Source organism: Echiichthys vipera (genome assembly GCF_963691815.1).
Source record: "Echiichthys vipera genome assembly, chromosome: 3".
Lineage (NCBI taxonomy): Eukaryota > Metazoa > Chordata > Actinopteri > Perciformes > Trachinidae > Echiichthys > Echiichthys vipera.
Window position 1 is genome coordinate 930,237 of NC_139828.1, and position 27,765 is coordinate 958,001.

Consider the following 27,765-nt stretch of genomic DNA (forward strand, 5'->3'; position numbering starts at 1 on the left):
CTCTGTGGTTGGAGCAGCTGGTTGTTATAGTTAGCATGTTTAGCATACTTAGCACGGTTAGCACAGTTAGCCCTCTGTGGTTGGAGCAGCTGGTTCTTATAGTTAGCATGTTTAGCATACTTAGCATGGTTAGCACAGTTAGCCCTCTGTGGTTGGAGCAGCTGGTTCTTATAGTTAGCATGTTTAGCATACTTAGCATGGTTAGCACCGTTAGCCCTCTGTGGTTGGAGCAGCTGGTTCTTATAGTTAGCATGTTTAGCATACTTAGCATGGTTAGCACAGTTAGCCCTCTGTGGTTGGAGCAGCTGGTTCTTATAATTAGCATGTTTAGCATACTTAGCCTGGTTAGCACAGTTAGCCCTCTGTGGTTGGAGCAGCTGGTTCTTATAGTTAGCATGTTTAGCATACGTAGCATGGTTAGCACAGTTAGCCCTCTGTGGTTGGAGCAGCTGGTTCTTATAGTTAGCATGTTTAGCATACTTAGCCTGGTTAGCACAGTTAGCCCTCTGTGGTTGGAGCAGCTGGTTCTTATAGTTAGCATGTTTAGCATACTTAGCCTGGTTAGCACAGTTAGCCCTCTGTGGTTCCAGCAGCTGGTTCTTATAGTTAGCATGTTTAGCATACTTAGCATGGTTAGCACCGTTAGCCCTCTTTTGTTGGAGCAGCTGGTGATCCTGAACACGGTGGCTAACAGCTAACTGTTAGCACAGAGCTAAAGTCTTCAACACAAACACATTTGTACAGTTTGATGAAAGTCACAGATCAGAGATCAGCTGAAAAGAGTCACTCACCAAAGTTTAACAGCAGGAATCAGAAACTGCGTCACAGCAGGAGAAAGTGAAAGTAGAACAGTGACACCAACGAAGAAGAGGAGGAGGGAGGGAGGAGGAGAACTGAGAGAGGGAGAGAGAGAGACAACTGACACCAACGAAGAAGAGGAGGAGGGAGGGAGGAGGAGAACTGAGAGAGGGAGAGAGAGAGACAGCTGACAACTGACACCAACGAAGAAGAGGAGGAGGGAGGGAGGAGGAGAACTGAGAGAGGGAGAGAGAGAGACAGCTGACAACTGACACCAACGAAGAAGAGGAGGAGGGAGGGAGGAGGAGAACTGAGAGAGGGAGAGAGAGAGACAGCTGACACCAACGAAGAAGAGGAGGAGGGAGGGAGGAGGAGAACTGAGAGAGGGAGAGAGAGAGACAGCTGACACCAACGAAGAAGAGGAGGAGGGAGGGAGGAGGAGAACTGAGAGGGAGAGAGAGAGACAGCTGACAACTGACACCAACGAAGAAGAGGAGGAGGGAGGGAGGAGGAGAACTGAGAGAGGGAGAGAGAGAGACAGCTGACAACTGACACCAACGAAGAAGAGGAGGAGGGAGGGAGGAGGAGAACTGAGAGAGGGAGAGAGAGACTCTGGGGACACGGAGCAGAACTGTCCCATGTTTAGGACAGACAGACAGACAGACAGACAGACAGACAGACAGACAGACAGACAGACAGACAGACAGACAGACAGACAGACAGACAGACAGACAGACAGACAGACAGACAGACAGACAGACAGACAGACAGACAGACAGACAGACAGACAGACAGACAGACAGACAGACAGACAGACAGACAGACAGACAGACAGACAGACAGACAGACAGACAGACAGACAGATAGATAGATAGATAGATAGATAGATAGATAGATAGATAGATAGATAGATAGATAGATAGATAGATAGATAGATAGATAGATAGATAGATAGATAGATAGATAGATAGATAGATAGATAGATAGATAGATAGATAGATAGATAGATAGATAGATAGATAGATAGATAGATAGATAGATAGATAGATAGATAGATAGATAGATAGATAGATAGATAGATGGATGGATGGATGGATGGATGGATGGATGGATGGTTGGATGGATGGATGGATGGATGGATGGACGGACGGACGGACGGACGGATGGACGGACGGACGGACGGACGGACGGACGGTTGGATGGATGGACTGACGGACGGACGGATGGACGGTTGGATGGATGGATGGACGGATGGATGGATGGATGGATGGATGGATGGATGGATGGATGGATGGATGGACGGATGGATGGATGGATGGATGGATGGATGGACGGATGGAAGGATGGATGGACGGTTGGATGGATGGATGGACGGATGGATGGATGGATGGATGGATGGATGGATGGATGGATGGATGGACGGATGGATGGATGGATGGATGGATGGACGGATGGATGGACGGATGGTTGGATGGATGGACGGACGGATGGATAACTTTATTGATCCCAGAGGGGAAATGAGGTCGTCGTCGTAGCAGCGTTATAAAACAATCAGAAGTAACATGAATAAAAAATAATAATAATAATAAAGAATGAATAAAATACAATATAAAATACAAAGTATGAACTATAATAAGAGAACTGTATCGCAGATAAACACTATGTTACAATAAACTATGTGGATACCAGGGTTCAACCAAACAAGTGTCACTGTGAGATCTGCCAGTGGAAAGCTGACTCAGCTGTCCAGAGACAGAACCCGTGTGGATCAGAGACCCAGTTCCACCTGGACTGTCTCCTCAGCTGTCCAGAGACAGAACCTGTGAGGATCAGAGACCCAGATCCACCTGGACTGTCTCCTCAGCTGTCCAGAGACAGAACCCGTGTGGATCAGAGACCCAGATCCACCTGGACTGTCTCCTCAGCTGTCCAGAGACAGAACCCGTGTGGATCAGAGACCCAGATCCACCTGGACTGTCTCCTCAGCTGTCCAGAGACAGAACCCGTGAGGATCAGAGACCCAGATCCACCTGGACTGTCTCCTCAGCTGTCCATCTTCATGTTTCCAGAATGTCCAGTCAACCTTTTGGGCAGAGACGCTTGTTGTTGTTAGGACTAAAGCGACCAGAGGCAGGCAAAGGTTGCATCCTTTGAGTGCTCTCTCCTGATTGGCCGAGACAAAAAGCCACACAACATCGGAGAAACACCTTAAACCTGCGTGCATCACAATGGCTGAGATACTGTGTGGACCACAGGTGGCTGACACATTTAAGACTAAAAGCACAAGCTCTGAAGAAATATGCTGTAATCACACACAGGTTCTCCTCATCGTCCCATGCTGTCATTAAATAACTGAAATATAAAGTATTTCATGTAAAAGAAGCTTCTGCTCTAAAGGACCAGCTGATGTGAGACGAGTGAAAGGAGGTGCAAGTAAGACCTAAAACTGAGGACAGACCATGTGTGAGACAACATCCATTAAAACGCACAAGAGGGAGTGAAACCTGTCCCTGAGGATTTAAGTGCTGCAGGAGTAATAATTAAAGAAGACTGCCCCAAGGCTATTGTGAAAGTCCAACTATTTACTCTCAAGTGATGAGAGCAAGTGCGGCTAAACTCCAACCTCCAGGGGGAAGCCAAGTGCTCCTGTATGCAGATGATGTTTTACTGGCCTCCCCTGATGTGGAGACATGTAAAAAGACACTATAGCACTCCTAAAACATTTAGCTGAAGGTCACAAAGCAAGTAAAGAACGAGCTGCAGATGTGCAAAGAACAGGTAAAATACTTGGGACACAATCTTAGTGCAGGAGGACGAACAATAGTGGAAGACAGAAACACTGCAATCCTCCAAGCTCCCAAACCAGTGACTAAAAACAGATGATGCCCTTTTTAGGACTGACAGATTATTGTAGAGCTTGGTGCCTAACTATGCAGAAATAACAGCACCTTTGAGTGAATGAATGTATGAAGAAGATCTGAAAATGACGTCCCCATTATGCTGGAATGCAGAGGCTGAAGAAGCATTCTGCAAAATAAAGCAAGTTTTGGTTTCTAGCACAGCACCAGCATCACCAGATTATGGGAAACCCTTTGTTCAAATGGGAGATTGCAAATGATATTTTCTGACCTTTGTATTCGAACAGAAACCTGGAGACAAACTGAAACCTGAAGCATATTTTTCATCTCAACTAGACAGTGTAGCATGTGCACTGCCTGCCTGTGTGAGAGCAGTCATAGCAGCCTCCGCGGCTGTAGAAACAAGTGCTGCAATAGTTTTGTTTCATCCACTGGTTTTGAAAGTAGCACATGCTGCGTCTGTGCTACTACGACAAACGAATATGACGCTCCTGTCACCAGCTAGACATCTGTCTTGCATGTCTACTTTGCTGTCACAACCCCATCGGACCAGTGGAAGATGTCCAACTCTGAATCCTGCTACGCTGTTGCCCCTCCCAGAGGATGGTGTACAACATGATTGGCAGGAACTAGCAGAACAGACAGCTAACAGCAGAGCCGCTCTGAGAGACCAACCATTACAAAAGGGAGAGGTGATGTTTGTAGATGGTTCCTCTAAAAAGAATGAACTACGTAAAACCCTGACAGGAGATGCAGCTGTAACTCACCCGACGGTGCTAAAAGCAGAGCAGCTGCCGTCACATTATTCAGCACAGGCTGCAGAATAAATAGCACTAACTGAAGCATGTCAATGAATGAAAAACAAAGAAGTACCTATCTACACTGATAGTCAACATGCATATGCTACAGTTCATACGTTTGCACCATATTGGAAGAACAGAGGCAGGAAAACCTCAACAGGGAAACTAGGAACACATGTGGAACTTTTGACAGATCTATTGCAAACAGTGCAACTTCCAAAAGCATTAGCAAGATGTAGATGTGCAGCACATACGTCCGGCACAGATACTGTTTCCCTAGGAAATGCATTTGCAGACGAAACAGCACAAGCAGCAGCAACAGGTCACACAACTGTGTTGACAGAGCAAGAATGCACAACTCTAGATCAAACTACCTTCAAAGCAATGCAAGAACAAAGTCCACCAACTGAAAGAGAAGTTTGGATAAAAAACAGAGCAAAAGTACGAGACAACATATTCCAGTGACCAGACAACAAACCTGTCCTACCAAGGAACTTGTGTAAATGGGCGGCAATATTGAGCCATGGGTCAACACGTGTCTCAACAGGAGGGATGGTGGGACAGATACACCAATATTATACGACCTATGGATTCAACTCTTATTCAGAACATTTCTGTAGAGCATGTCTGACGTGTGCCAGGCACAACCCAGAAGGTCATCTGAGACCGCGTAGAGCAAAGCTCCCTACACCTAAATATCCGTTCCAAATAATCCACATGGATTTTATAGAATTAAACCAAAATTAAGGGGAAAAGTAGTAAAAAGTAGTCCATTCATAACAGATGCATTTTCTAAATGGATTGAACTTTTTCCAACCAATCATCCCGACGCTGTGACGGTGGCAAAGGCCTCTGTAAAGACATCATTCCCAGGTACGGGACACCTGAGGACATCTACAGTGATAACAGAACTCATGTTGTAAACCAGATAGGAAAGAAGATTGGGATAATGTTTCATATTGATCTGAAGAATCATTGAGCTTACCAACCACAAAGTGCTGCCGAGTAGAAAGAATGAACGATTAAAAACAGACTTAAAAAGTGTCTTGAAGAAACAGGAAGACCATGGACACAATGTTTAGTTTTAGTGAAATTAAACATAAACATCACCTGTGCTTTTTAAATTGATACCTTATGAAATGTTCTTTGAAAAACCATAAAGACTACCCCAATTTAAAAACCAATGGGAAACAGATGATGAGGCTACTTTAGCTGACTATATGAGGTCCATGTTGGAAAAACCAAAACAGAAGCAAACTAATGAAAAACCTTTCTGTCCCCCAGCAGGAACTCCAGCTAGTGGAACTGGGAGACTGGGTGCTAATAAGAAGCATAAAGAGGAAACATTGGTGTTCACCTAAGTGTGAAGGGCCGTATCACGTATTGCTGACAAACCCCACAGCAGTAAAGATAGCAGAATGATTAACGTGGATCCATTTAACGCACTGCAAAAGGGTCATTTTGGTTAAAGACGCCGTTAGGGGAGTGAGCCAAAATCTGATAATAGGGTGGATTCAGACGTTTAGAGGCTGGATAGACCTGAAAGTCAGTGAAGCGTTTATAAGACACCAAACCAAGTAGAGGAGATACATTTAGCCAAAATGACCCAAAGACAGTTAGGAGATGCCATCCGGTGCTGGGTGGCATCTACCTGTCTAATAATAATGATCCTGTTCATGTGGAACCTATGGGAACCACCTAGACTACATCCAGATATAACAACCTCAGCTTTAGAGCGTCCTAAACGTGGAAGGGTAAACACAAAGGCTGACTGTGAGGTGAAAACAACACGAATGCACTCCTCCATTCCTCAAATACATTTACCAGCAAACCAAACATCCACAACAGTCGTCCCAGTAGGTAGACTCTCACATAAAGGACATAGATGAACAGGTTATACGCAATGGTACATGACTAATGACCAACAAGACACAAGGTGGGACACGTTGGTAGATGATCCAGATAACCAAAACTGGAGTACTTATACCACCACAGCATGGGCTACATACCATAGGAATATAGTTAGCCTAAAGGATCCTGGAAAGGATAACAAACTAATAATAACAGTGAACCTCACAGAGGGGGAAACATTGTTCCCTCCCGACTTTAGGGGAACAGGAGACCAATGCTGGCTCCAATGCTGGCTGTTTCTATTATGGGGATGGTCTTCCAGCACTGATCCTTCATTCCTGATAAGTCTGTGCATGTATAATTGTACTGAACAAGGAGTTTTTGCATTTGAAGAACCTAGAGCAGCGTATACTCCGGATGAATGGCTCCAGGCAGCAACAGGGGAATCTGGACACAATAACAATTGGTTATTAATGGTTGAACAAGCTGCTAACATGTCTAAACAGAACTGTGTAGTGTGTATGAGTCCTAGACCCTCTTACAAATATTCCAGCTATAATTATCTAAATATGTGTAGCTGATATAATGAATAACACAAATCCTAGGGAAAACTGTAGATACTGGGATTCTATTTTCCCGATCGCTGCGATCGACTTTAAGGAACCAATGTTTTCTAAAAAAGTAGCAACAGCCAAAGCCTCAGATTTAGAGGTGCTGATCCTCATCCCGGCCATTTCACACTCGGCTGTGAACCGATCCAGTGAGTGCTGAAAGTCACTGACCAATGACGCCATCAGGACAACGCCATCTGCAAAAAGCAGAGACCAGATCCTCAGCCCATCGAACTGCAGCCCCTCCCCACCACGACCACGCCTTGATAGATCCATGAAAATCACAAACAGGATTGGTGACAAAGAGCAGCCCTGGCAGAGGCCGACCCCCACCAGGAACGAATCCGATAACTGCCAAGGATCCGGACACAGCTCTCTCTTTGATGGTACAGAGATTGCCCTCAGAAGTGAACCCATACTCCCGCAGCACCTCCCACAGTATCTCCCGAAGGACCAGGTCATATGCCTTGATGAGCCAACTCTGAGGCCCCCTTTCCAGGATCCGATCCCATCCAGGAAAGAATCTGTATTTTTTTAGTGTGATACCCCTGTAACTGGCACACACCCTCTGGTCCCCCTTTTTAAACAGGGGAACCACCACCCTGGTCTTCCATTCCTTGGCACTGTCCCAGACTTCCATGCAATGTTGCAGAGATGTGTCGACCAGTACAGCCCCTCCCAACCCAAAGCTTTCAGCATTTATGGATCCCGGTGGTGGTCTCCGGGGTTTCTTGTTGGTTCCTGTTTTTGTCCGCCCTCAGGTTCTCCTGTGAGGCCACACATCACATCCCGGTTTGCCTGCCATCCCGGTACTTCCCGCACCTTGTCTCTGCTTCAACGCCAATTCTGGTGTCCAACCATGGCTGCAGACACCTGTGAGTATGTCAAGGCATGTACTGTTTGTGCTCGAGGGAAAGCTACTCATCGGCCACCTGCAGGTCTCCTCCGTCCTCTCCCTGCGCCCGGTCGTCCTTGGTCCCATATCGCTGTGGACTTTGTCACCGGACTGCCGTTGTCCCAAGGTAATGACACTATTCTTACCATTGTTGACCGCTTCTCCAAAGCAGTGCATTCTGTGGCACTGCCTAAGCTTCCCTCAGCTACAGAGACTGCTGCATTACTGGTGAACAATGTGCTCCTGATCCATGGCATTACATCAGTCATCGTGTCAGACAGAGGCCCCCAGTTCACGTCTAAAGTATGGAAAGAATTTTGCCGGGCATTGGGCTCTACAGAGAGCTTGTCTTCGGGATACCACCCACAGTCCAATGGCCAAACGGAGAGAGCCAATCAAGATCTGGAGACTGTGCTGTGCTGCATATGTGCTCAGAACCCTGCCTCCTGGAGGACTCATCTCACCTGGGTGGAATACTCGCATAACTCTCTGACGTCTGCAGCTACGGGTTTGACTCCTTTTGAAGCCTCTGTTGGTTATTTACCTCCTCTGTTCCCTTCCCAACAGCAGGAGATCGCCGTACCATCGGTCCAGCTAAACCTCCGAAGGATCCGCAGTATCTGGAGAGACACCAAGGCTGCTCTTCTGCGCACCCAGGACCAGAATCGGAGGTTGGCAGACCGGCAGCGTACTCCAGCTAAGGACATTCCCCTCAGTCTGACTTCCAAAAAGCTGCCTCCCAGATTTATTGGTCCTTATGAAATTGAGTCCATTATTAACCTTTCTGCCATTCGCGTCAAGCTCCCTGCGTCATTGAGGGTACATCCCATCTTCCATGTCTCCCAGCTAAAACCTGTTTCCACCAGTACTCTGTGCCCTCCTGCCATCGCCCCACCATCCCCCCGGCTCATCGATGGACACCCGGTCTTAACAGTCAGTCGCATCCTGGACGTGAGTCGCAGGGGGCGGGGATACCAATACCTTGCTAACTGGGAGGGATACGGCCCAGAGTGGAGGAGTTGGTATTCCTGGGGGCTCATCTTGGACCCCTCTCTTCTCACTGACTTCTATCAGGCACATCCCAGAGGACCAGGTAGACCGTCTGGAGAAAATCTTTGGGGGGTGGTACCGTCATGATTCCATCATGGCAGCCCTGCGTTTTCCTTGTGTGTGTTGTTGTGTCCCTGTCTGTATTATTCCTCCTCTGTCTCTCCCACTGTCTGTGTGCATGTGGGCGTGGCTTCCTCTCCACAGGTGAAGCAGGTGAACTCACTCTAACCCTTGCTTTGGATTACTGTGCTTGCTGTGCAGTCCTGAGCGTTGCTTCCTCCCTGCCTGCCTGTGGACCTGCCTGTGGACCTGCCTGTGGACCTGCCTGTGGACCTGCCTGCCTGTGGACCTGCGTGTGGACCTGCCTGTGGACCTGCCTGTGGACCTGCCTGTGGACCTGCTCCCCGGAGCTCTCTCACTGCATCGCCATGACCCTAAAGCTGACCTCACATCACGCCACCTGCATCCACGCACTCCTCGGTGACTCCACCTACCACATCAGGATCCTGGGACCTCGCACCACCCCTCCACCTCGCACCTATGCTTGCACCCTTTTGAACATTGAAGACTGTTTGTTGCACTTTGAACCAGAGTCGAGTCGTGCATTTGGGTCCTGATCCAACACAAACCATAACATATATATATATATTTTATACTCACAGACACCAAACTTACTCCAGGGGGGATTCCTGAGAAAAGGCGTTTCCAAGAATGGATGAACCAGGAGCTGCTCGCCCTCTGAGCGCTCACACTGCGACGGCGAGGACCAGATCCACCTCAGGATGAACCTGCTGATGTTGAAAGTGATGAAATGAAGACACGTGGACCCTCAACATACAACAGAAGCGTAGATTTTATTAAAAGCTTTTGGAGACATTAGAAAACATGGAGATGGTTCCAGATGCTTTCCACATTTGAAATATACGACATCATGACTCAGAAAGATCGATTCCTCTCGTCACGTTTCAGGAAGAGTTTCTAGCTAAAGTGTTAAATGTTGATGATCAAAGAGGTGAAATCAGATCAGTGTGTGAGTGTGAGACAGATCTGCTTCACAGTGCAGAGTGTGTGTGTGATGGTGAACACACTGAACTTTGATTTCAGCAGCTGATCTTCAGTGTTTCTGTGCACAGGAGAGACTCAGACCTGCAGAGGACACACAGACACTGAGGAACCAGGTAAGCAGAACCCAAACCCAGGATAAAGAGGTTCAGTGAACGTGGTGTTGAAGGTGTGGAGGTGGATCAGTGAGTCAGAGGAGACTCTGTAGAAGGACAGAGAGCCGGCAGGACAGTCCACATACACTGCTGCTCTGTGAGAGACGGAGGAGGAGGAGGTGATGACTGTTACTCTGTTATTGTGCCAGACAGAGTAACCATCATCAAAGCAGAGCAGACTCCAGGACTGATCATTCCGTCCAAACAAACAGTCATTACTGTTTCCTCTTCTGCTGATTCCTCTGTAACTCACTGATATATGAACTCTTCCTCTCCACTCGACCTCCCAGTAACAGCGACCAGTCAGACCAGTTCTACACAGCAACTGTTCCCAGGAGTCAAACCTGTCTGGATGATCAGGATATGACTGATCCTCCTTCACACGTGTCACCTTCCTGTTGTTGTCAGACAGTTTGAGTTCTCTGTTTACTGTGTTTGTGTCCAGTTCCAGTTCACAGGCATCTGATGGAGAGAACAAGACACAACACAGCTGCAGGTTTTCATCTCTGATTTAGAAAACTGAAGGCTTCCTGAACACAACTTCTATCTGTCAAACTGTGAATACGGAGTTTAAAGCAGCACCTGAAGGCAACACAGCTCTTCTCTAATGTCAGAGTCCAAAGAAGAAGGAGCAAAGAGAGCTCTCTGTTGGCTCCACTGCTAATGAAATGGACCCATTAGTTCTGTTGGATCACTGACTTCACTTTGGGGTCTTTGTGGATTTGAAATGGATTCAGTTCTAAAATCTTTCTGCACAAAAACAGAAGCTGGATCCTGATTGAAACTCTGGAGAAGTTCATGTTTGTACTTCAGTCCAGAACATGTCAAACTCTAGTGTAACATGAGCAGCTGAGTTCTCCTGAATCACACTGAAAACACACTCACACTTCCTCAGACCAGGTCTCAGTCTCTGTGGTCCACCATGGTCCATCCTGCAGGAAGACACAAAGACACCATCAACTTCACTCATCAGGTCCTTCAACAGGAACCAGAGTTCATCAGTTAGAGACACAAACAGTCTGTCTGTCCACACCTGAGAGAGTCCAGTCTGTCTGTCTGTCCACACCTGAGAGAGTCCAGTCTGTCTGTCTGTCCACACCTGAGAGAGTCCAGTCTGTCTGTCTGTCCACACCTGAGAGAGTCCAGTCTGTCTGTCTGTCCATACCTGAGAGAGTCCAGTCTGTCTGTCTGTCCACACCTGAGAGAGTCCAGTCTGTCTGTCTGTCCACACCTGAGAGAGTCCAGTCTGTCTGTCTGTCCACACCTGAGAGAGTCCAGTCTGTCTGTCTGTCCATACCTGAGAGAGTCCAGTCTGTCTGTCTGTCCACACCTGAGAGAGTCCAGTCTGTCTGTCTGTCCATACATGAGAGAGTCCAGTCTGTCTGTCTGTCCATACCTGAGAGAGTCCAGTCTGTCTGTCTGTCCACACCCGAGAGAGTCCAGTCTGTCTGTCTGTCCACACCTGAGAGAGTCCAGTCAGTCTGTCTGTCCATACCTGAGAGAGTCCAGTCTGTCTGTCTGTCCATACCTGAGAGAGTCCAGTCTGTCTGTCTGTCCATACCTGAGAGAGTCCAGTCTGTCTGTCCACACCTGAGAGAGTCCAGTCTGTCTGTCTGTCCACACCTGAGAGAGTCCAGTCTGTCTGTCTGTCCACACCTGAGAGAGTCCAGTCTGTCTGTCCACACCTGAGAGAGTCCAGTCAGTCTGTCTGTCCATACCTGAGAGAGTCCAGTCTGTCTGTCCACACCTGAGAGAGTCCAGTCTGTCTGTCTGTCCACACCTGAGAGAGTCCAGTCTGTCTGTCTGTCCACACCTGAGAGAGTCCAGTCTGTCTGTCCACACCTGAGAGAGTCCAGTCTGTCTGTCTGTCCATACCTGAGAGAGTCCAGTCTGTCTGTCTGTCCATACCTGAGAGAGTCCAGTCTGTCTGTCTGTCCATACCTGAGAGAGTCCAGTCTGTCTGTCCACACCTGAGAGAGTCCAGTCTGTCTGTCTGTCCATTCAAGATTCAAGATTCAAGATTCAAGAAGCTTTATTTATCCCGAGGGAAATTATTGTGCAACAGTTTCATACAAAGGCGGAAAAGGATGAGAGTAACAATAAGCATAAACATAAATCACATCAAAATAAAGCTAACGTCAGATAAATCAAGCAATGAACCAAGTGTGACAGAGTGCAACAGACGTCGTGGTTAAGCGTAGGTATATACAATATACAACAATACGCAGCGTGCAGTTTAGCAGCAGATTGAAATAAAATAAGTACAAACTAAATAAGTGAGAAGGAGCGATAAGTTATAAGTGTTAAAAATGTTAAAAATGTAGCAGCATGTCCTACAGAACTAAGTGACAGTGTGGCACAGTGGAGTGTAGCAGCATTTCGTACTTAAGTAAGTTACAGTAAACCACAGTGAAATGTAGCAGCATGTCCTAAAGCACAGTAAGTGTCGCAGCAGATAGTTACAGTTAACCATTAATAAATAAATAAAGTGATGTAGTGGTGATATAAAGTGACAGTGTCGAATAGCAGCATTACTTACTGAAGTAAGTGACAGTACAACTGAATAAAGTACAACTGAATAAAGTACAACTGAATAAAGTGATGCAGTGATGGTAAAATAGTGACAAAGTGACATTTTTAGGATACAGTGTCTCCACTGTTCCTTACCTGACTGGGGGGAGATGAATTATAAAGTTTGATGGCCGCCGGAAGAAAAGACTTCCTCCGGCGTTCAGTATTACACCGGGGGAGAATGAGTCTATGGCTGAATGTGCTTTTGCTGGAGGTCAGCAGCTGGTGGAGAGGGTGAGTGTTGTTGTCCAGGATGCTGTGCAGTTTAGACAGCATCCTCCTCTCAGACACCGCCACCAAAGAGTCCAGTGTGACCCCCAGGACGGAGCCAGCCTTCCTGATGATCTTACTGATCCTCTTTGCGTCTGCTGCCCTCAGTCTGCTGCCCCAGCACACAACAGCAAAGAAGATGGCACTGGCTACCACTGACTGGTAGAACATCCTCAGCATGGTGTTACAAACATTGAATGACCGGAGCCTCCTCAGGAAATAGAGACGACTCTGGCCCTTCTTGTATACAGCCTCAGTGTTCTTCGAAAAGTCCAGTTTGTTGTCCAGGTGTACTCCAAGATATTTGTAATCCTGGACAACATCCACAGTCAGTCCGTTGATGGAGATGGGTGTGGGGGCAGATTTACTCCTGCGGAAATCCACCACTAGCTCCTTTGTCTTGGTGGCGTTTAGAACCAGGTGATTAGCTGCACACCAGTCGACAAAGGAGTCCACAACGCCCCTGTACTCCTCCTCCTTCCCCTCACTGACACAGCCAACAATTGCAGAATCGTCGGCAAACTTCTGCAGGTGGCAGGACTCAGAGAGGAACTGAAAGTCTGAGGTGTACAGGGTGAACAGAAATGGGGAAAGAACAGTACCCTGTGGAGCTCCAGTGCTGCAGACCACGGTGTCAGACACTCCGTCCTGCAGTCTGACATACTGTGGTCGACCCGTCAAGTAATCCGTAATCCAGGAAACCAGGGGAGGGTCCACCTGCATCGCCGTCAGCTTCCGTCCCAGCAGAGCAGGCCGGATGGTGTTGAACGCACTTGAGAAGTCCATGAACAAGATTCTCACTGTGGTCCCCGCTCTGTCCAGGTGGGCGCAGGCACGGTTGAGCAGGAAGATGATAGCATCCTCCACTCCTAGTCTCGGCTGGTAGGCAAACTGTAGAGGGTCCAGTGATGAGCTGACCAGGGGCCGAAGAAGTGAAAGAACCAGCCTCTCCAGGGACTTCATCAGGTGCGACGTCAGCGCCACCGGTCTGTAGTCTTCTGAGGTGCTGGGACGCACCTTCTTTGGTAATGGTACCAGGCAGGATGTCTTCCACAGCACAGGGACCTTCTCGAGACTCAGGCTGAGGTTGTAGATGTGCTGCAGGACTCCACACAGCTGGATTGCACAAGTTTTGAGGACCCTCGGGCTGACACCGTCGGGACCCGCTGCCTTGCCTGGGCGGAGTCTGCACAGCTCCTTCCTCACCTGCTCTGCAGTGAAGGTCTGTCTGCTGTGTGTGTTGGTGGGGGTGGAGAGAGGTGATGGCGGGGGGGAGGGGACAGGTAGGGCAAAATCAGGAAGGAATTGAGGGGGAGGTGTCAGCAGGGTTGGAGGTTTGGAGGTGGGTGGTTGTAGAGGAGCCGTGGGGGGGTGGTCCAGAGCCCTTTCATCAAATCTGTTGAAGAACAGATTTAGCTCATTGGCACGTTCAGTACCACCTCCTACCGTCTGGCTACCAGATGGTTTGTAGCCAGTGATGCTCCTCATGCCGCTCCACACGTCCTTTAAGTTGTTCTGCTGGAGTTTGTGCTCCAGCTTCCTCCTGTAGGTGTCTTTGCCCTGTTGGATCCTCTCCTTCAGCTCCCTCTGGACCTGCCTCATCTGCTCTCTGTCCCCCTCTCTGAAGGCCCTCTTCTTCGCATTCAGCAGGACCTTGATGTCTCTGGTGACCCACGGCTTGTTATTTGGGAAACAGAGTACAGTCTCTGTAGGAACAACGCTGTCCACACAGAAATTGATGTACCCTGTTATGCAGTCCGTGAGATCATCAAGGTCCTCCCCATGTGAATTACAGAGCAAATCCCAGTCTGTGAGTTCAAAGCAACCCTGTAAAGCTTCGTCAGTCTCCTGTGACCATCTCCTCACAGTCCTGGTGGTCACAGGAAGCCGCTGGACTTGGGGCTTATACAGGGGCTGCAGATGGATGAGGTTGTGATCTGATCTTCCAAGAGGAGGAAGGGCAGTGGAGCTGTAAGCCTCCTTAACATTAGCATACAGCAGGTCCAGTGTCTTGTTTTCCCTGGTGGGACAGTCCACAAACTGCTTGAAAGTGGGTACCTGAGAGAGTCCAGTCTGTCTGTCTGTCCATACCTGAGAGAGTCCAGTCTGTCTGTCCACACCTGAGAGAGTCCAGTCTGTCTGTCTGTCCATACCTGAGAGAGTCCAGTCTGTCTGTCTGTCCACACCTGAGAGAGTCCAGTCTGTCTGTCCACACCTGAGAGAGTCCAGTCTGTCTGTCCACACCTGAGAGAGTCCAGTCTGTCTGTCTGTCCACACCTGAGAGAGTCCAGTCTGTCTGTCTGTCCATACCTGAGAGAGTCCAGTCTGTCTGTCCACACCTGAGAGAGTCCAGTCTGTCTGTCTGTCCATACCTGAGAGAGTCCAGTCTGTCTGTCTGTCCATACCTGAGAGAGTCCAGTCTGTCTGTCTGTCCACACCTGAGAGAGTCCAGTCTGTCTGTCCATACCTGAGAGAGTCCAGTCTCCAGTGTGGATCCTTGAGTCCAGCAGACAGAAGCTTCTCTCCTGAGTCTCCTGGATGATTGTAGCTCAGGTCCAGTTCTCTCAGATGGGACGGGTTGGAGCTCAGAGCTGAGACCAGAGAAGCACAGCCTTCCTCTGAGACCAGACAGCCTGAGAGACTACACACACACACACACACACACACACACACACACACCCCAGTGTAATAGCATCAGTGCTGGTGGAGAACCTCGTTGATGCGTCACAGTCGGTGAAATTGCATTTCTTCTTTGTCGTGCTTCTCTCTTCTCTGATGAGTGTTGAAGCAGACAGAAGCATCCATATTCAACATCCACTCATCACTAACTCGGCCTTATTCATTCTTCAGTGTTATTCATTTATCCGACACATCACTTCCTGTATTTAGACAGACGACTGAATGTTTACTGTTACTAAGGCAACAGCTGACAGCTGATGTCAGCTCTGACATGGTGGACTCCCAGAAGACCAACCCCACACTGCTGCACAGCAGTTGCTTTGGGAATATTAGAAGTGTATTGATATTGAACATGTGTCCAAATTGCACCTAACACTGCTCTCACTTGGCTCCCCAGTAAAACAGCTGCCAAGTGTGAAGTCGATCGGATGAATGGTTCTTGCAGGGACACACAAACAGACAAACAGGACAATGCACAAACTGCTCTCTAGTAGGAAACAAAGAGAATCAGAGTTCAGAGGGTCATCATTTTAAAACAGCAGAGCACCAACCTGAGAGTCTCCAGTCTGCAGTGAGGACTCTTCAGTCCATCAGACACCAGATCCACTCCTGAGTCCTGCAGGTCGCTGTTACTCAGGTCCAGATGTCTCAGACTAGAGGACTGGGAGCTGAGGACTGAGGACAGAGCTGCACAGCTTCTCTCTGACAGGTTACAGCCACTCAGTCTGAAGAGGAATCAGCAATACATGAGACAGTAATGACAAACAATGGTTGTTAGTTCTGAATGAATAAAAACTACAGTAATCTGATATTCATGTGAGCACGTACAGAGCTTTGTTGGAGGCTTTGACCACTGGCAGCAGCCTCAGAAGAGCCTCCTCTGAAGCAGAGTACTTCTTCAGGTCAAACACGTCCAGATCTTTTCCTGATGTCAGTAAGATGAAGCCCAGAGCTGACCACTGAGCAGGAGACAGTTCATCTGTGGAGAGACGTCCTGAACTCAGGGAATGTTGGATGTCCTCCACCAGAGAACGATCCTTCAGTTCATTCAGACAGTGGAACAGATTGATGCTTTTCTCTGCAGACAGATTCTCACTGATCTTCTCCTTGATGTACCGGACTGTCTTCTCTTTTGTCTGTGAACTACTTCCTGTCTGTGTCAGCAGGCCTCGTAGGTGTTTCTGGTTGGTCTGTAGTGAAAGACCCAGGAGGAAGCGGAGGAACAAGTCCAGGTGTCCGTTTGGACTCTGTAAGGCCTCGTCCACAGCACTCTGATAGAGATGTGTTGGTTCAGGCTTGTTTCTTGTTTGTTCTCCTGACAGCAGGTTGACTCCAGAGATGGTGAACGTCAGATGGACATGAAGAGCAGCCAGAAACTCCTGAACACTCAGATGGATGAAGCAGAACACCTTGTCCTGGTACAGTCCTCTCTCCTCTTTAAAGACCTGTGTGAACACTCCTGAGTACACTGAGGCTGCTCTGATATCGATGCCACACTCTCTCAGGTCTGACTCATAGAAGATCAGGTTTCCTTTCTGCAGCTGCTCAAAAGCCAGTTTCCCCAGAGACTCGATCATCTTCCTGCTCTCTGGACTCCAGTGTGGATCCGTCTCAGCTCCTCCATCATACTTGACCTTCTTCAGTTTGGACTGAACCACCAGGAAGTGGATGTACATCTCAGTCAGGGTCTTGGGCAGCTCTGCTCCCTCTCTGGTTCTCATCACTTCCTCCAGAACTGTAGCAGTGATCCAGCAGAAGACTGGGATGTGGCACATGATGTGGAGGCTTCGTGAAGTCTTGATGTGGGAGATGATTCTGCCGGCCTTCTTCTTCCCTCTGAATCTCTTCCTGAAGTACTCGTCCTTCTGTGGGTCAGTGAACCCTCTGACCTCTGTCACCATGTCAACACACTCAGGAGGGATCTGATTGGCTGCTGCAGGTCGTGTGGTGATCCAGAGGCGAGCAGAGGGAAGCAGTTTCCCCCTGATGAGGTTCGTCAGCAGCACATCCACTGAGGTGGACTCTGTAACATCAGTCAGGACCTCAGTGTTGTGGAAGTCCAGAGGAAGTCGACACTCGTCCAGACCGTCAAAGATGAACACGACCTGGAACTCTTCAAACCTGCAGATTCCTGCTTCTTTGGTTTCACTAAAGAAGTGATGAACAAGTTCCACCAAGCTGAACTTTCTCTGCTTCAGCACGTTCAGCTCTCTGAAAGTGAATGGAAATGTGAAGTGTACGTCCTGGTTGGCTTTGCCTTCAGCCCAGTCCAGAGTGAACTTCTGTGTTAGGACTGTTTTCCCAATGCCAGCCACTCCCTTTGTCATCACTGCTCTGATTGGTTCCTCTCTTCCAGGTGAGGCTTTAAAGATGTCTCCACATCTGATTGTTGTTTCTGGTCTGTCGTGTTTCCTGGATGCTGCTTCAATCTGTCTGACCTCATGTTCATCATTGACCTCTGCACTCCCTCCCTCTGTGATGAAGATCTCTGTGTAGATCTGATTCAGAAGAGTTGGGTTTCCTGCTTTAGCGATCCCCTCAAACACACACTGGAACTTCTTCTTCAGGTGAGACTTCAGTTCACGTCGACAAACTCCAGAATGACTTCCTGAACGAACAAAGAACAAATGAAACCAGTGAGTGGATCCTACAGAAAACCAGACAACAGAACATTGAACACTGGCTGTATAGTTCCTCCTCCAACAGTTTCATTCAGCTCATCAGTGGAGGACAAACAGCCTCTGGTCTGATGCAGATGTGTGCAGCACAGTTTGGAAATGTGAACTTCTCCCATGCTGCCTCCATTTCCCTTTTCCATCATGTTAAAGACATTCAGATCCTCTTACTGCTCTGCAGACAGTCAGCCAGCTCCTCCTGCTTCATTCTCCTCAGGAACAACTGTGTGATCTTCAGAAACGCCTCTCTGCTGCTCCTCTGCTCTTCATCCTCACTGTCCAACACCTCCTCATCCTCCCTCTGACTCTCTAAGCATTCTGGGTAATCTGGACTCAGAACCTTGTGGATCCTCTTCAGCTCGTTCTTCACAAAAGTGACGATGTTCTCCTCCAGCAGCTGGAACAGAACGATGAAGTGGATTTAAACTGCTTCAACACAACATGTGATTCATCAGGCTGTTCCTGAACGGCCCCATCATCATTTAATATGGAGTTGATGAAGTTCACAGTGAAAGGTGTGTTTGCACATGTACGCACCGTAAACACTGAGTCCAGGTGTGTGTGATGCTGCTGAGCGGACCGATCAGTGGGAACCTCGGAGCGCTCCTGCTCAACTCTGCAGAGAAAACATCAAGTTTAGGGACATTTACGGACTCACATCTGTCCACAGGTGATTCATGCTGATTTGAAGACAACATGAGCAGCAGCTGTGTCTCAGGAGGCAGCAGGACAGAGAGGTGTGTGTTTCAACACAAGTAGAGAAGCAACACACACATCTTCTGTGTACTTCTGTAAAGTCATGAAACTGACAGTTGTGTGCTTTGTAATTGAGTTGAGTCTTAAACAACATTTGACTCTTTGAGAACAAACATGATGAATGTATGAAAGATGTGATTCTTCTTCTAAAAAATCAGATAATAACAAACTTCACTTTGAAATGGTTACCTTCCCTCAGCAGGTCGTCCATCTTTAAAGTAAATAAAACCACCCTTAGACTGGTCACTCCTCATGGACACACAGCTGGGTCCAGATCCAGGTCCAGGTCCAGGTCCAGATCCAGGTTCAGGTCCAGGTCCAGCTCCAGGTCCAGGTCCAGGTCCAGGTCCAGGTCTCTGCTTCTGCATCCTGACACACACAAACTATGAAAAGCAGTTTGAAATGGAAACAATTCTTTTGACCTGATTAATGAATTAGTTTTCTCTGTTTGTCATGATCCTGATAACACGAACACAAAGACTTGTTTGGACAGTCCAGTGTCTTGGTCCTTCCATCATCTGCAACTGCTTATTCCTAACGGGGTCACGGGGGACTGGAGCCGGTCCCAGCGGACTTTGGGCGTGAGCTGGAGGGTGATGGGGATTATCATCAATTTCCCCGGCAGAAGTCTCTGAGATAGTCAAACAAGTCCACCATTGCAGAGCCTCGATGTTTGACGAGATCCGTCCAGAGATGCTGAAAGCTTTGGGGGGGGGGGGGGGGGGCATGGATGACAGGTCTCTTCAACATCATCCTGTTTTATCCACAAATGGATACGGTCATGGCCCGGATGTGAGAGGACGCTGGTGTCTATCGTCCCTCGTCTGTGTTGATAGCTTTGTTCCTTCCTTGTCGCCTACTCCAGCATCTTCCCCCAACACTGTGACTTCTATGCTCCTGAATACTTGCTCCTCGAACAATGAAGCCCTGCTCACCCATGACATCATTACTGACAGAGGAATGGACATCATATGTTTGACTGAGACATGGCAAAACCAGCAGAACTTTCTGGCACTCCACCAAGCCACACCTCCTGACTATGTGTTCATTCAGAAGCCCCGCTCCGTGGGCCGTGGTGGTGGGTATGCTATTATCCATGGAGCTGACATCCTGGTCAAAGAACTCCCAGTACACAATATCACCTCATTTGAGTGTGTTGTGTTCAAACTGGCTGGGTCTGCTCCGCTCCATGTTGTCCTCATTTACCCCCCCCTAAACCCCTCTATCCCTCAGCCTTGATTCTTTCATCCCCCTCGAGACCCGGACCATCTCTGTCACCCGCCCTGCCCCATGGTTCACCAATGAACTCTGCAGCAATGACCTCCTCACCGCTGCTGACTCTGGCAAAGTCTTTCTTCTTGAGAACAAATATGATGAATGTGAAGATGTGATTCTTCTTCAGAGAAATCAGCTAATAAAAAAGTTCAGTTTTGAATTCCTACCTTCCATCAGCAGGTCGTCCATCTTTAAAGTCAATAAGACGACCGTTAGAGTCGTCACTCTTCATGGACACACAGCTGGGTCCAGATCCAGGTCCAGGTCCAGGTCGAGATCCAGGTCCAGGTCTCTGCTTCTGCATCCTGACACACACAAACTATGAAAAGCAGTTTGAAATGGAAACAATTCTTTTGACCTGATTAATGAATTAGTTTTCTCTGTTTGTCATGATCCTGATAACACGAACACAAAGACTTGTTTGGACAGTCCAGTGTCTCGGTCCTTCCATCATCTGCAACTGCTTATTCCTAACGGGGTCACGGGGGACTGGAGCCGGTCCCAGCGGACTTTGGGCGTGAGCTGGAGGGTGATGGGGATTATCATCAATTTCCCCGGCAGAAGTCTCTGAGATAGTCAAACAAGTCCACCATTGCAAAGCCTCGATGTTTGACGAGATCCGTCCAGAGATGCTGAAAGCTTTGGGGGGGGGGGGGGGGGGTCTTGAATGACAGGTCTCTTCAACATCATCCTGTTTTATCCACAAATGGATACGGTCATGGCCCGGATGTGAGAGGACGCTGGTGTCTATCGTCCCTCGTCTGTGTTGATAGCTTTGTTCCTTCCTTGTCGCCTACTCCAGCATCTTCCCCCAACACTGTGACTTCTATGCTCCTGAATACTTGCTCCTCTAACAATGAAGCCCTGCTCACCCATGACATCATTACTGACAGAGGAATGGACATCATATGTTTGACTGAGACATGGCAAAACCAGCAGATCTTTCTGGCACTCCACCAAGCCACACCTCCTGACTATGTGTTCATTCAGAAGCCCCGCTCCGTGGGCCGTGGTGGTGGGTATGCTATTATCCATGGAGCTGACATCCTGGTCAAAGAACTCCGTGTACACAATATCACCTCATTTGAGTGTGTTGTGTTCAAACTGGCTGGGTCTGCTCCGCTCCATGTTGTCCTCATTTACCCCCCCCCCCCTAAACCTTCCACCACATTCATGTAAGAGCTCTTTGAATTGCTCGCCTCCGTCTCCTCCTTGTCTCCATCCACACTCTTGCTTGGAGACTTCAAGTTTCATGTGTAATTCCTGTCACTGCTGGACTGCCTTAACATCACACAGCATGCCCAAGGTGGCACCCACGCCAAAGGGCAAACTTTGGATTTGGTTTGTTCCACAGGCTCACCTCCCTCCCACCTACAGTGCCTAGACCTAGCTGTGTCTGAGCACCATGCTATCCTCTTCACTGTTCCGGTCTCCGCGCCCATGCAGTGGTCTAAACGCACCATAACATTCTGGAACATAAAATCTGGGTGCACCAGGCCTATCCAACCAACCTGATCTCAATTCACATGCCCTCAGTTCCGCCTGATACCGGGGTATATGGCCTGGGAGCCCACTATAATTCTGCTCTATCCCTCAGCCTTGAGTCTTTCATCCCCATCGAGACCCGGACCCTCTCTGTCACCCGCCCTGCCCCATGGTTCACCAATGAACTCTGCAACAATGACCTCCTCACCGCTGCTGACTCTGGCAATGTCTTTCTTCTTGAGAACAAACATGATGAATTTAAAGATGTGATTCTTCTTCAGAGAAATCAGCTAATAAAAAAGTTCAGTTTTGAATTCCTACCTTCCATCAGCAGGTCGTCCATCTTTAAAGTCAATAAGACGATCGTTAGAGTTGTCACTCTTCATGGACACACAGCTGGGTCCAGATCCAGGTCCAGGTCCAGGTCCAGATCCAGGTCCAGGTCCAGGTCCAGGTCTCTGCTTCTGCATCCTGACACACACAAACTATGAAAAGCAGTTTGAAATGGAAACAATACTTTTGACCTGATTAATGAATTAGTTTTCTCTGTTTGTCATGATCCTGATAACACGAACACAAAGACTTGTTTGGACAGTCCAGTGTCTCGGTCCTTCCATCATCTGCAACTGCTTATTCCTAACGGGGTCACGGGGGACCGGAGCCGGTCCCAGCGGACTTTGGGCGTGAGCTGGAGGGTGATGGGGATTATCATCAATTTCCCCGGCAGAAGTCTCTGAGATAGTCAAACAAGTCCACCATTGCAAAGCCTCGATGTCTGACGAGATCCGTCCAGAGATGCTGAAAGCTTTGGGGGGGGGGGGGGGTGTCTTGGATGACAGGTCTCTTCAACATCATCCTGTTTTATCCACAAATGGATACGGTCATGGCCCGGATGTGAGAGGACGCTGGTGTCTATCGTCCCTCGTCTGTGTTGATAGCTTTGTTCCTTCCTTGTCGCCTACTCCAGCATCTTCCCCCAACACTGTGACTTCTATGCTCCTGAATACTTGCTCCTCTAACAATGAAGCCCTGCTCATCCACGACATCATTACTGACAGAGGAATGGACATCATATGTTTGACTGAGACACGGCAAAACCAGCAGAACTTTCTGGCACTCCACCAAGCCACACCTCCTGACTATGTGTTCATTCAGAAGCCCAGCTCCGTGGGCCGTGGTGGTGGGTATGCTATTATCCATGGAGCTGACATCCTGGTCAAAGAACTCCCAGTACACAATATCACCTCATTTGAGTGTGTTGTGTTCAAACTGGCTGGGTCTGCTCCGCTCCATGTTGTCCTCATTTACCCCCCCCCTAAACCCCTCTATCCCTCAGCCTTGATTCTTTCATCCCCCTCGAGACCCGGACCCTCTCTGTCACCCGCCCTGCCCCATGGCTCACCAATGACCTCTGCAGCAATGACCTCCTCCCCGCTGCTGACTCTGGCAATGTCTTTCTTCTTGAGAACAAACATGATGAATTTAAAGATGTGATTCTTCTTCAGAGAAATCAGCTAATAAAAAAGTTCAGTTTTGAATTCTTTTGAATTGAATTGATCTGTTTTCGACACTCGGTTGAAGAGAGGGCCGGTGCTGTAAACTGATCCCCCTCTGGTGGTGAGTTGGATCAGAAGGTGGGGGCAGACCTGGTAAGCCCAAACGGGCAGTGTGGGTGAATTGGAAACGTCTGGGGGATGACCCTGTCCATGAGATCTTCACCTCACACTTCTTTCTAACACCCCTCTGGAGGTTGGGGGCATTGAACCAGAGTGGGACATGTTCAAAGCTTCTGCTTCTGATTTTGTCATAGGTGTGGGAGAAGTCAGGAGTAGCCATGGAGACGGACTTTCAGTCAGTACCAAAGTGCTTCTGGGAAACCGTCTGGCACTCAGGAAGGGGAAACGGGGAACATTCCAAGCTGTGTACAGCAAGAATGGGACCTTGTTGACCTCAACTGAGGAGGTAAACGTGTTACAGAAGGAGCCACTGGAGGGTTTTGGGGATTAGCATCAATTTCCCCGGCAGAAGTCTCTGAGAGTCAAACAAGTCCACCATTGCAAAGCCTCGATGTTTGACGAGATCCGTCCTCCTCACCACTGCTGACTCTGGCAATGTCTCCTTCACTATACTCCTCAACCGCCAATCCGACCACCTAGGCCTCACCACCACAGCCCTCTCCTGGTTCCAGTCATACCTCACCCACATGAAACAGTATGTCACCATAAATGGCTCCAGCTCCCCACCAGCCCCAGTCAACCAAGGCGTTCCCTAAGGTTTCATGCTCGGTCCACTCCTCTTCACCATCTACATGCTCCCCCTCTGTGGCATCATCCTCCACTATGGACTCAAATTCCACTGTTATGCCGATGACACCCAACTGTATCTCAGCACCGCTCCATTCATGCAGCTCTCCCCAAAGTGTCTTATCAACTGTCTTCACAATAAAAAACCTGGATGTCATCAAATCTACTTTAACTCAGCACCAAAAAAAAGAGCTCATGGTTGTGGCCCCCAAGGCACTGCTCTGGGTGCCACAACCATGAGCCCTTCCAGGCTTGACAGCTGTGACACACGGTGGGGTTCACCCTGGGCAGGTGGGGACAGGGCTGGGCTTTGTAAACAATCCTGTTTGTGATATTCACGGACAGGATATCGAGGCGTAGGGTTACAGTGTCATCGGTCAGTGACCTTCTGCACTCTCTGGATCGGTTCAGCTCAGCAAGAGTGAAGCTGCTGTCCCTATCAGGGTCAGGACTGCCTGCACAGGGTAGGGAGTCCTTGACCCAAGTGAAGGAGTTCAAGTAACTCGGGGTCTTTGGAGCAATGGAGTGTGAGATTAGCCAGAGAATTGTTGGTTTTGCATTCACTTTAAGAAACACAAGAAACAGAGTCAGAAAATAAAGTTCAGTTTACAATTCTCACCTTCCATCAGCAGGTTGTTCATCTTTAAAGCCAACAAACCACTCCTTAGACCAGTCACTCTTTATGGACACACAGCTGGGTCCAGATCCAGGTCCAGGTCCAGATCCAGATCCAGATCCAGGTCCAGGTCCAGGTCCAGGTCTCTGCTGCTGCTCCCTGATACAAAGACAGTGGATGAGTAACGTTGTCCTGTTCATCAACATGTAATCTGATCAAAGATGGCGTCTCATCTCAGTGGATCATCAGTCGTTGGCTCTTTGTGAACTAATAAAGTGAGTCGTTCATATTCTAAGCAAACATGTTCAGGAGCTCAGTGTGAATCATGATGGTGGAGTGATCTGAGCTCTGACATGAAGAAGAGTCCATCATCATCTTCCTCCTCCTCCTCCTCTCACCTCTGAGCTTTGGTCTGTCCCTCATGTTCCCCACACAGAGTGGTTTTAGAGAGAGGGACTCCGTCCTCTCCGTCCTCACACTGGTTCATAGCAGAGTCCACGTCTCTGTCAGGACCAAATGCATTCAAATGACAGAAGGGAACATTTAAAGAGATACAGCCCAACACCGTTCATTCACATCCTCTCCTTCATTACTGACATCACTTCAATCAACTGGGGTGACTGTAACAGGACCTCACAACCATGGTGAAATAATGTTTGATTTTTAAAAAGTATCTAAAAATAGTGTCTACTTCATCCTCACTGACGCCAGAGGCAGCGCTTAACACTGAGTATCTTCTGTCTCGCTCATGTGCAGGTCGAGTATCAATATCAACAAGGTCAGATGTGACCTCGGATGACCCCCGGCTCAGGTATAAGTTCTGGTGTCATCCACGAGATCACTTCCTTTCCATCTTCTCACTCTTCAGGCTAACGCTTGTTACTGCGGTATCATTAGCTTTAGCTTTAGCTTTTAGCTCGCTTTTTGCCTGGACGGACGGATGCCCCGATCCTCGTTCGTCACTAAGAAAGAAGAACAAACTACCTGTGTCTGGTGAGGTCGATTGGTTTTGTTATATTATGCTAGCAGGAGTTAGCACATGTTGATACGGTATCAGTGAAGTGAGTGCTCTTGCTCCCCTCTCCTTGCCTGTATCGTTGTTTTCTTACTTCATGGTGTGTTTCGCTGATGAAGCAAGCTAACGTTTGTTACTTTGTTGTTACATGTCCTGTAGTTGCTAGCGGAGTGCTCTCGCTCAGGCTGCCCTGAAAGGATGCTAGCAGAAGGGCTCGGCGCAAGCTTTTTATTGACAGCTGACATATCAGTGCAGGCGCTCCCAGCTTACTGGCGACAGAGCTACCTCAGATAAAGTCTCTGCTCCTGTACCTTGGCCTTGACCACATGCCGGCGGTTAGCCGACAATCGCTTCCCTCAAAGTTTCCCCCGACGAGGCCCTGAGGCCAGATGCCAGGTGCCCTCGCCCACAATGTCGGGTCACGGATGACCTTCTTTATAAAGTTTATGGCACGGCGGCACCGATGGGTCGTATTGACAAGTCACTCTTGCATCTTATCCTAGCTAGCACAGTCACCCTTGTCCGAAACCTGGGGAGCTGTTTGGCACAGCTGCTCTACAGGCGCTTGAGCGAACTGTCCAGACCGGTCACACCAGGCAACAGGGTTGGGGGCTCGGCATTTGCCTCCAGGGGCCACCCCCGGACTCCTTCTCACCCCAGGGGTTACTATGGGCCTCAGCACTCTACCGGGAGGTCTGTAAACAGCCATCAGGAGCCTACGCTCTTTCTCTCAAGACATCCTCAGGCCACGGTGCATAACTCTTGCCCCGGAGGAGTCAGCCCACTGCCCACTCTGGTTCTTCTTAATGGAGATGACCAGCTCTCTGGGTCAGGATGCATCAGGGTCACAGGCTTCTCCTTGTGGCCCTGTTCTGGCCTGCCAGGACCTGGTTTCCCCTGCTCCACAAACTTCATTGCGGGACACCCTGGCGCCTTACAGAGAGGGGAAGGATTTGGCATCCCAACCCTTGCTGCCTTCAGCTGTGGGTTTGGCCCCTGCAGGGCCCAATCCGCTGCTGAGCGATGGCATAGAGCCTGTCAGGGGAACTATTTGGGTGCCAGAGCGCCCTCTACCCGTCTGCTGTATCAGCACAGGTGGAAACTATTCTCTAACTGGGGTTCAGTTGAGAATGTTGATCCAGTTCACTGGACTGTTCCTACCATTCTTACGTTTTTGCAATCGCTCCTACATGATGATCGGCCTCCTTCTACACTGAGGGTGTGTGTGGCTGCTATTTCATCGCAGCACGCCAGGATCCACCATGACACAGTGGGGAGACACAGGCTGGGGTCCCTCTTCTGGAAAGGGGAACTGAGATTATGCCCTCCGAGCGCCACTAGAGCTCCTGCATGGGACCTGCCCCTGGTGTTAGACGCCCTTTGCTTGCCACCTTTTGAACCATTGGCACGGGCAGAGCGGAGGTCGTTGTCTGCCAAAACTGCGTTCCTACTGGGCATCACTTCAGCGAAGCGTGATGGTGAGCTGCACGGCTTGCCTGTGCTCATGCTTGAGGTGGAACTCTCTAATGCCAGCTCTGGCATTACTTTGTGGCCAAACCCAGCTTTTCTTCATAAGGTGCTGGCGTGCTCGCACCTCAACCAGCCTATCCGACTGGCACGATCTGAACCCCCATCAGGTGAGGGGGTGATAACTCTGAGCTGCTGTGCCCGGTGCGGACCCCTTAGAGCCGATGTAGACGCTACTGTAGACATGCGGTTGTACGATCAGCTATTTCTCTGTTACGTGGATCTCGGAAAGGTCGTGCTGTGACCGAGCACCGCCTGTCCCACTGGAGTGATGACGTCACAGCCTCGGGCTCTCTTTACCGTCTGGGGTGAAATGCCGCTCTACTAGGAGTGTTTGGACATCATGAGCTGCCCTGAGAGGTGTGCCCATGGAGGTCATATGTGCGGCGGCCTCATGGGCATCACCAAGCACGTTCTCCAGATATTACAATGGGAATGTGGCTACCCCGATCCATTGTGAGTCGTCCAGTGTGAAGCACTGCCTCTGACGGTCAGTAAGGATGAAACAGAACG

At 49.0% G+C, this 27,765-nt stretch overlaps 1 protein-coding gene across 1 annotated transcript; it reads right to left on the bottom strand.

Moving 5' to 3' along the window:
* Positions 1–9,756: 9,756 nt before the first annotated feature.
* Positions 9,757–19,641, bottom strand: LOC310966834 (NLR family CARD domain-containing protein 3-like; the record flags this gene model as incomplete). Its single annotated transcript, XM_083940762.1, has 8 exons — positions 9,757–10,542; positions 10,966–11,012; positions 15,389–15,562; positions 16,152–16,325; positions 16,429–18,247; positions 18,582–18,672; positions 18,813–18,891; positions 19,571–19,641. 8 exons carry the CDS (start codon positions 19,639–19,641, stop codon positions 10,004–10,006), a joined length of 2,994 nt encoding a protein of 997 aa, XP_083796888.1. The 3' UTR covers positions 9,757–10,003.
* Between the last annotated feature and the right edge of the window lie 8,124 nt (positions 19,642–27,765).